General features: G+C 40.3%; 2 protein-coding genes and 1 pseudogene across 2 annotated transcripts; all 3 read left to right on the top strand.

Annotated features, from left to right (window-relative positions):
- Positions 1-509: 509 nt before the first annotated feature.
- On the top strand, positions 510-1444 carry LOC146466213 (melatonin receptor type 1B-like; annotated as a pseudogene).
- Positions 1445-4349: 2905 nt separating this feature from the next.
- LOC146466212 (melatonin receptor type 1A-like) lies at positions 4350-5574 on the top strand. Its single transcript, XM_085127646.1, has one exon. It carries the CDS (start codon positions 4350-4352, stop codon positions 5367-5369), a length of 1020 nt encoding a protein of 339 aa, XP_084983772.1. The 3' UTR covers positions 5370-5574.
- A 3221-nt stretch (positions 5575-8795) lies between these two features.
- Positions 8796-9997, top strand: LOC146466211 (melatonin receptor type 1B-like). The gene has a single exon (XM_085127647.1). The coding sequence runs from the start codon at positions 8796-8798 to the stop codon at positions 9804-9806; it is 1011 nt and encodes a 336-aa protein (XP_084983773.1). The 3' UTR covers positions 9807-9997.
- Positions 9998-10519: the final 522 nt, after the last annotated feature.

Here is a 10519-nt window from a genome sequence, read left to right as displayed (position 1 = left end):
TACCCTTCTAATAGAAATATAACCCGAAATCCCTAACTGAAATGCCAAGAGGTTGAAATTGAAAATAGTTAAAAATGTGCTGTTACATATTGGTTAGCGACAAATTCTACTCAAATTGAAAGCTAAATTCCCCTTACGTAGTTAGAGGATAGTGCAACAGCATTCTAGGGAGAAATCATATTTTGGTATTTTGTTGTTGGATGAATAGGTAAATAATTTGCGGAGACAAACAATATACACTTGGTTTGATAATTAAATATGGTGTGGATATCAAGAATAAAAGACAAATTAAAAAAGCTCTGGAATTGGTTTATTTTTTCACGAGCAAGCATCAACATCAAAATGGGCTGAAAGAGTTTTATTGGTTAGAAAAGTAATTATTAAGGTTCCTAGTCCGGTACAAAGTAAATTATTGCAACGTTTACAGTAACGAAACGTTTCAAACACAACAACGAATTAGACTATCAGGTACGTTTATAATATTTGCTGCTGTCAGCTGGTGACCGCGAATGGAGGAATCACTTTCAGAGGAGCTTTCTACAAGAAAGTATCATCTAGTTTGGGCTGAAACACTTTGGTTTACTGTTATCAACGTGGCAGCCTTCTTTGGAAATCTCTCAGTTTGTTACGCCGTGTACAGAAACCAAAAACTTCGCTCGCTTGCCAACATGTTTGTGGTAGCATTGGCTGTGAGCGATATTTTAATGTCCACTTGCTGTATGCCTTTTTCTGTCGCAACCTTGATGCGAGGGAGGTGGATTTTTGGTGAAAGTTTTTGCCGATTTCATGGTTTTCGTGTTTTCACGTTTGGCTTGGCATCTCTTCTCACCATGGGAATAATCGCAGTCAGCAGATATTTGTGCGTCGTGAAACCAAGCAAATATCTCGTGTTATTTAAAGTGCGACGAACTTTGCTGTACATCGCTGCCGTGTGGTGCGCAGCATTCATTGGATCTGTGCCTCCATTTTCCTTTCAAAACGGTGGTTTTCAATTCCAAGCCGATAAGGCAATGTGCCTGTACACTTTTCAAAGCAACATCGCTTACACCGCCTTTATTGAATGTGTGTACATAGCAACGCCCTTAACTCTAATCACTGTCTGCTACGCCAAAGTGTTTTACACAGTTTCAAGAACAAATCAAGTTTTCTCGGCTGAAAGTAACCCACAGCAACTACGAACTAACGTGGAAGAAGCGAAAGTGACCAAGACTCTAGCGGCGGTTATGGCTGGTTTCGCGTTTTGCTGGCTTCCGGTTTGTATTATCGATTACATTGATGCCGCGCGCGGAGAGTTCACTTTGCCGAGACAAGTTTATCTTACATACGGGTTTCTGGTTTTTTTGAGCAGTACCATTAACCCTTCATATATGGTACAATGAATAGGCACTTCAGGCGAGAATACAAGGTTATTTTGAGGAAAGTGTTTTGTGCGCATTCAGTTTGATGTACGAGGATTGCCAACGATGTTTCTGGAGGTGAGAGTCCAAGAACCAGAAAACTGCAAGCAACTTGCGACTTGCGAGGAACCTGCCAATTAATTTAGGACGATTTGTAGTATCAAACAGTTTTGGCACCCGATTAGTTTTTACCACGAATTTAAGAAGAAAGAAGGCTGCAGATGTAATTTAATAAAATGAAAAAATCATGGATAGCACTCTAATTTTTTTGAGAGTTTTTCAAGGGAATATGTACCTCAGCACCATTCCGGACTCCGGCAGGGGTGCTCAACAGCTGTTTGTCTCTTAGCCGGAGGAGCCTGGTTACGAGGACGAAGGGGTCTGAATACGAGGACGTAGGGGTCTGGGTACGAGGACGGAGTTGCCTAAAGTCATGACTTCTGTTGGCCCTGCTATGACAACGGAGTGACTACTGTAGGACCTGACTGCGAACCTACTCATCAGGCCTTAGAAAATTGATCGCAGGTTGTTTCCGATTCTTAACACGGTGAATAAATTCAAACAATAAGCAAGGAACCACACAACGAAAATGCCGCAAGTATACGCAGGATCTGTACAAGATCTAATGAGCCAAAACAAGAGACTATGAGGTAAGAGAGTGAATCCCTGTGCCCCATGATAATTATTTTTAATCTTTTTTTAGTTCGCGCCATGCTATTTTGGGAAATTATAATCCGCCATTGAGTTTAAAATTAAATGACGTCACTCTAACTGAGCAATAAGATGTCGACATTAAAAAAGCAACGCAAACAAATATAGATTGAAAAATATTTTCATAGGAAGAGGGGCATGTATGGGGGATATGCTCTCTTACCTCATAGTCTCTTGGCCAAAAATATAAATGACTCAAATTTCTGCAAGGCTGATCGGACTGCGTAGAAAACTTAACACGAAAGCGACCTGATAGAGACCAAACGGCTGTTTCGAGCTGGTTGGCTCTCGTCAGCACGGTGTAGCACAGCAAAAATTAGAACACCAGCGCGAGTCGAGTGGTCTACCAAATGCACGGCGTGGTAGCTGATTTCGGATGGGCCCAAATTCAGACATCCGTTTATGCAGTTTCCTCAAGCCTGTTGTTTTGGCGAAAGTGGATGTACGGCAGTTTGGGACTGTGCCAGGTTCCAGTACGACACAGGCACTAATAAGCATGGTCCACTCATGGCTTAGTGCTACGGATGGGAACGGTGCAACTGTCAGAACCGTCCTGTTTGACTTCCGCAAGGCGTTTGACCTTATTGACCACCAGATCCTAGTTCAGAAGCTCATTTCATACGATCTTCCAAGCGGAATAATTGACTGGATAGTGGACTTTCTGTCCTGTCGCCGCCAGCGTGTTAAACTTAGTCAGGACTGTTACTCGGAGTGGGGGGCCATCCCATCAGGGGTCCCACAGGGCACAAAACTTGGCCCCTGGTTATTTACTATTATGATAAACGACCTCATCAACATGTGGAAATAGGTCGATGACTCCACTATTTCTGAAACAGTCATGAAGTCTGAGGTCAGCAAAGTCCAACAAGCGGTTGACGAACTCGCGACGCAAGCTTCTGCTGATAAGTTCCAACTAAATGAAACCAAGTGCAAGGAACTGCGTATAACATTCAGTCACTCTAGAAAGAACTTTGATCTAATTAAGGTTAATGGTCAGGACTTAGAGTGTGTAGAGCAAGCAAAGATCTTAGGTTTGCAGATATCTTGCGATCTTACGTGAAATAATCACGTATCCGAAGTTGTAAAGAAAGTAAACAAGCGCCTGTATTTTTTGCGTCAGCTTAAACGTGCACAAGTCAAGTCGGAGGAACTTTTGCTCTTCTATTTGACTTGTATTAGGCCTGTCACTGAATACGCATGCCCTGTTTATCATCATAGCCTCCCGCAATACCTTTCAGTAGATCTTGAGAGATGTCAAAGGCGAGCTTTGCGTATTATCTATCCAGATTGTTCGTACTATGAGGCGCTTCTTTTGACTGGTCTAGTTCCCTTACACAACCGCCGCGAGTTCTTATGTGATAAGCTTTTTAATTCCATCCTGTCTAATCCCTCGCACAAGCTGTATAGCTTACTGCCTCCCAAGAATGAGTGCAAAGTCAATTTAAGGAGTCAGCACTCTTTTACTACACGGCGCCTCCACACCATTCGTACTCGAAATAGTTTTACTGATCTATCACTATGTCCATAAAGCAATGATGTAATATTATTTTCTCTTAATTATATAATTTTGTCCTTTTATATTAGTTATTCTTAGCCATGTATTTTATTGTAGTATATATTTTATTGTAAATCAAACGTAATTCAGCCTGTGGCTGCAAGGTTTTTGATAAATAAACTATCTATCTATCTATCTATCTATCTATCTATCTATCTATCTATCTATCTATCATAGGGCGAGACTACGAACAATGAATAAAAGAACTGAAATATCATGTCGCTGTCGCAATAAGTTAAATGAGAAAAGCAAAACTTTTGAGTCATTTATATTTTTGGCTGATTAGATCTTTTACAGATCCTGCGTATACTTGAAGCACTTTCGTTGTACGGTTCTTTGCTTATTGTTTGCTTTTATGATTTGCACCGTAGATCTTTTAGGATCCGATATGCTGTACTTTTTTTTAACATGGTTTGGCCATGTACCTGTGAAAGAAAGCTTTGCTTCTCTCATTTAACTTATTGCGACAGCGACATGATATTTCAGTTCTTTTGTTCATTGTTCGTAGTCACGCGCTATGACGTGGAAAAACTGAAAGTCTGCCGACAGATTTCATTTGCTCTATGGAGCTCGAAGGTTTAACATTGTATTACAAGATGAACCTCAAAGGGCGTTAAAGCTCTTTAAAATCCAGAAAATCAGCTTCAAACTTCTTCAAACATCTTTAATTTGTGTGAAATGCTCTGATGGATGACAAAGTGCTATCTTTTGAGCTCTCTATAAGGAACGGGCATAAAGTTTGGATTGAGACAATTTTGTTATCGGTAATCAACGTGGCGGCCTTCTTCGGAAATCTCTCCGTTTGTTTCGCTGTGTACAGAAACCAAAAACTTCGCTCGCTTGCCAACATGTTTGTGGTAGCATTGGCTGTGAGCGATATTTTAATGTCCACTTGCTGTATGCCTTTTTCTGTCGTAACCTTGATGCGAGGGAGGTGGATTTTTGGTGAAAGTTTTTGCCGATTTCATGGTTTCGGTGTTTTTACGTTTGGCCTGGCGTCTCTTCTCACCATGGGAGTAATCGCAATCAGCAGGTATTTTCGCATCGTGAAACCGGTAAAATTTATCAAGTTATTTACACCCCGATCAATTTTGCTATACATCGCTGCCGTGTGGTTTGCAGCGTTCATTGGATCTGTGCCTCCTCTATTCTTCCAAAACGGTGGTTTTCGATTCCAAGCCGGTAAAGCAATGTGCCTGTACACTTTTCAAACCAACATCGCTTACACCGCCTTTATTGAATGTGTGTACATAGCAACGCCCTTAACAATTATTTCAATCTGCTACGCCAAAGTATTTTACACAGTTTCACAAAGCAATCAAGTTTTCTCGCAAGAAAATAACCCACAACAGCTCCGAGCAAACGTGGAAGAAGCGAAAGTCACCAAGACTCTAGCGGCGGTGATGGTTGGTTTCACGTTTTGCTGGCTTCCAGTCCTTATCATCGATTACATTGACGCCGTGCGCGGGGAACACACATTGCCACGGCAGGCCTACCTCACATACGGGTTCCTGATATACTTAAGCAGTACCATTAACCCTTTCATATATGGTGCCACGAACAAACGTTTCAGGCGAGAGTACAAGGTGATTTTGAAGAAATTGCTGTGTTTGCAGTCACTTCGGTGTACTAGGATTTCTGAACGGGTTTCTGGACGTGGAGGTCGAAGAACAGGGCTAACACAAGCTACGAGTCAGGAGCAATGAGGAAGCTATAGAGACAAATCAGTTTACATTGAACCAATAGCAGACTTGAGTAATTCTACTCAACTGATTTTGTAAACAGATTATTTTGTCAAGCTTAAACAAAATGGTTATTACAAAGCTTAATTTGTTCACTAAATATCTAAGGAAGGGAACTTAGTGTGGTGTTTTAAATGATGAGCCGTAAAAGGAAATGGAATGACACACTGGTAAGCTTATGCGCCTCCTAAAGATCAAAATCTTTGTTGCATCTCAGTCGTTTTATCCGTTCCGTGCAACCTATTTGCCACAAAAAATTCAGGTGCGATCCCGAACTGCGATATCGCTTATATCCCTCATGTTAATTATGAATCTGAGTTTCATTCGGATGAAATATGATGCGTTTTGCAAACAGTCGTATAAGGGAACTAAGGGGTTAAGTAGAGATGACAAAGACGATGCTAACAAACATGGGACTAAAAACTTGCATTCACCTTTTCTGAATAAATTCGCGATGATTTCTACTCATTTAGTTTGTAATTTGGCCGAGCTATCCAGGAGCTAACGTCGTACAAGCGGCTTTATCTTCTGAACGAGCAAGGAAAATTAATCATCATGCGTTTACGGTCTCCATAAAACGTTAAATGTGGTTTTCTCACGCCATTGTGTAGCAGAGGACGACAAAGAAGTGCATATGTAGCAAAGTTTATAACGCACTTGCAGAGCCCGTGTTTTTCTAATTAAAACCACGGTTTTCTGACGCTCTCGCTGCGGTCGTAGTAGTTGCTGCTTAAGGTCCCTAAATTTTTTACGACGCAAGGAAAAAAAAAGACGAAAATTAGTTTTCTCAGCAGTTTGTTGTGAGTCTTCGAAGCCTTTTCTCTGGATTTACAACTTTAAAACTTTATTCTATTATTTATACATGGTACATTAATACATTGATTTGGAAAAATTTTAAGCCACGCAAGAAAACAAAATTACGAAAATGAGTCAAAAATTTGCTGAGTCTCTGAAGCCTTGCCTCTAGATTTGCAAAACTAAGGCGTGTTTGTGAAAACGGGTGTTCCATTTTTATCTCGAGCAATAATATTCTAAGGTGCCAGCGAAAATTAGTGACATCCACATAGTTGACAAATGTACACAATTTAACTGCGTACGTCGTTATAAGTTTAAGTTTCCTAGCAAGTGTTAGAAACGTAATGAAACGGAGAATTGGAAAGTGTTGTAAAATCTATTTAAAATTGGGGTGCACGCGGATCAATGTCAACTAAAATGTTCAGCTTCATGAGTTTGAAATTTTATCAAAATATTAAAAACTGAAATATAAAAAGAAAGATTTCTGGTATAGACGATTTAGGGTCCAAAAAAATGGAAACAAGGTAAAATTTATATATTTACATTCCATGTGATTAAGATGTCATCTTTTGCCTTGATAGTATCCGTGCGGATTAAAAAACCGCTTCAAAGTAAGAGCGATATTTATGGATCATATTATCCACACGGACCAAAACGTGTGCTATTTTCTGGGGCACTTGGATAGAAAGTCTAAAAACCCCAAAACAATTCCTGTGGACATATTTGTTATCAAACATTTTTAACGGCAACAGAAAGTAAAGTTGTCAGCAAGTTTCGACTGGTCTTGTAGTTTAATGAGTTTTCTTTGAGTACAATTCTCAAGTGTCCTATTCATGAAAGCCGCTTCTATTTATGCTCACATTACATATTCATAAAATTGGATTGCTAACTGACCAAAGATAAATAACATCATTTGGATCTTATGAGGTAGTTTCAGCTGTTCGTGGCCTCAGAAATAAAAGAATCTTAAATAAGGCTAGTTATATTTACTTGATAAGTCAAATAAGGAATTGTTAGACAGCAAAGTAAACGGACCTATAAGAAGATGTCAACTTTTCTAAAGTAGCCATCGAAAGAAAGTTAAGTTCTGAATTATGAAAGGCACCGATTGAAGGCCTTGAGTTCACGAATTGAGAACAAAGAACTTAGAAGGTGTTGAAAACATGGAGGACAGCTAGCTTTAAATAGCATACAGAAAATATATTAGTACGCTTCATCCTCTCTTGTATGCGTACTTTCCTCAAGAAGTGCGAGTGGTTCGCGGCTAAAGATAAATAGTTCTTTAGAATTTTATTGAAAGGAAATTGCTTGTTTAAGCCGGCGACATACTTGACAATTTTATACGCCGATCGCAGCGATCAACGAAAGTTGCTTGGTGTGCCCGGTGCGGCGATTGCGTTTTTCGCCGATCGCCGCGATCGGCGTATAAAATTCGCCGGCATTCGCCAAGTGTGCTCGTTCCCGCGATTTTCTACGCCCATCACTGCGAATCACCAGTAAAGTCAACCCATCAGGTTGGGCATTCTTATCACAATGACTTTTCGAAACTGCCACATCCCCGCGATCAGCGAAAAAAATCGCCAAGTGTGTCAGCAATAATCTGGGGCGAAAATCGCAATCGATTTTCGCTGCGATCGGCGTATAAAATCGCCAGGTGTGTCGCCGGCTTTAGAAAGCTTGCCATCTTACGCAAATTGCTAAATAGAAATAAATCATTTCTTTAGAAAACTCCGACAGCTGAAACTCACTCTGAAATTAAGAAAAAAATGGTTAAGAAATCACAACTTAAAATTACAATTCCGAAAAACTATACATTCACAATGCTCAACGAGAAATCACTGAAGTTCGACGTTTTAAATTATTTTAACCGATTATCTAAATCCCTAAGTTTATTTTATAATTTCAAAATCCCAAAACCTGTAACTACGAATAAATGCGGATAAATATGAATGAATAGAAGAAAATGCGAGGTGCTACCAACAAGAATTGAATCTCCGATGTTTGATGATCCCAGTGTTGTAGCTTATTTTATTGTTTTTCATTTGCGAGCAATTAAGTTTTCGGAGATGTCAATTCTTCTTGGCAGCTTTCGTTTTATTGAAATACCCTTATAATAGAAATATAACCCGAAATCCCTAACTGAAATGCCAAGAGGTTGAAATTGAAAATAGTTAAAAACGTGCTGTTACATATTGGTTAGCGACAAATTCTACTCAAATTGAAAGCTAAATTCCCCTTACGTAGTTAGAGGATAGTGCAACAGCATTCTAGGGAGAAATCATATTTTGGTATTTTGTTGTTGGATGAACAGGTAAATAATTTGCGGAGACAAACAATATACACTTGGTTTGATAATTAAATATGGTGTGGATATCAAGAATAAAAGACAAATTAAAAAAGCTCTGGAATTGGTTTATTTTTTCACGAGCAAGCATCAACATCAAAATGGGAATAGAAAAGTAATTATTAAGGTTCCTAGTCCGGTACAAAGTAAATTATTGCAACGTTTACAGTAACGAAACGTTTCAAACACAACAACGAATTAGACTATCAGGTACGTTTATAATATTTGCTGCTGTCAGCTGGTGACCGCGAATGGAGGAATCACTTTCAGAGGAGCTTTCTACAAGAAAGTATCATCTAGTTTGGGCTGAAACAGTTTGGTTTACTGTTATCAACGTGGCAGCCTTCTTTGGAAATCTCTCCGTTTGTTACGCTGTGTACAGAAACCAGAGACTTCGCTCGCTTGCCAACATGTTTGTGGTAGCACTGGCTGTGAGCGATATTTTAATGTCCACTTGCTGTATGCCTTTTTCTGTCGCAACCTTGATGCGAGGGAGGTGGACTTTTGGTGAAAGTTTTTGCCGATTTCACGGTTTCGGTGTTTTCACGTTTGGCTTGGCATCTCTTCACACCATGGGAGTAATCGCAGTCAGCAGATATTTGTGCGTCGTGAAACCAAGCAAATATCTCGTATTATTTAAAGTGCGACGAACTTTGCTGTACATCGCTGCCGTGTGGTGCGCAGCATTCACTGGATCTGTGCCTCCATTTTTCTTTCAAAAGGGTGGTTTTCAATTCCAAGCCGGTAAAGCAATGTGCCTGTACACTTTTCAAACCAACATCGCTTACACCGCCTTTATTGAATGTGTGTACATAGCAACGCCCTTAACTCTAATCATTGTCTGCTATGCCAAAGTGTTTTATACAGTTTCAAGAACAAATCAAGTTTTCTCGGCTGAAGGTAACCCGCAGCAACTACGAGCTAACGTGGAAGAAGCGAAAGTGACCAAGACTCTAGCGGCGGTGATGGCTGGTTTCGCGTTTTGCTGGCTTCCAGTTTGTATTATCGATTACATTGATGCCGCGCGCGGGGAGTTCAGTTTGCCGAGACAAGTTTATCTTACATACGGGTTCCTGGTTTATTTGAGCAGTACCATTAACCCTTTCATATATGGTGCAATGAATAGGCACTTCAGGCGAGAATACAAGGTTATTTTGAGGAAAGTGTTTTGTGCGCATTCAGTTCGATGTACGAGGATTGCCAACGATGTATCTGGAGGTGAGAGTCCAAGAACCAGAAAACTGCAAGCAACTTGCGACTAGCGAGGAAGCTGGCAATTAATTTAGGACGAGTCGTAGTAGCAAACAGTTTTGGCCCCCGATTAGTTTTTACCACGAATTTAAGAAGAAAGAAGTCTGCAGATGTAGTTTACTAAAATGAAAAATCATGGATAGAACCCTAATTTCTTTAAGAGTTTTTCAAGGGAATATATACAGGCTCAGTGCCATTTTCGACCCCGGCAGGGATGCTCAAGAGCTGTCTGTCTCTTAGCCGGAGGGGCCTGGGTACGAGGACGAAGGGGCCTGAATACGTGGACAGAGGGGTCTGGGTACGAGGACGGAGTGGCCTAAGTGCGAGGACGTGTCATGACGTCTGTTGGCCCTGCTATGACAACGGAGTGACTCCTCTAGGACCTGACTGCGAACCTACTCATCAGGCCTTAGAAAATTGATCGTAGGTTGTTTCCGATCCTTAACACGGTGAATAAATTCAACTAGTATTTTTTCTTGCACTTGATTCAGTGGCTTCGTGGGAACTATGTCAGGAGATTTTTGCTGTTTTTGATCAAAACTGTGCTAAAATCAAAACTCAGAACTTTTCTCCTACAAAAACTCCTGGAACACCAAGTGGAAAATATATTAAGATATATACCGGCTTCTACATAAATGCATCTATGCCATACATACGGCATACACTTAGTCTTATGGCCCATTACCATAGCCAACACTTCCACATAAATAAGTTTATATACAAC

Source organism: Pavona decussata, unplaced genomic scaffold (assembly GCF_977016875.1).
Source record: "Pavona decussata unplaced genomic scaffold, jaPavDecu1.1 SCAFFOLD_150, whole genome shotgun sequence".
In the NCBI taxonomy this organism is placed as follows: Eukaryota; Metazoa; Cnidaria; class Anthozoa; order Scleractinia; family Agariciidae; genus Pavona; species Pavona decussata.
The sequence above is the reverse complement of the archived record's forward strand: the minus strand, read 5'-3'. Positions and strand labels throughout refer to the sequence as shown.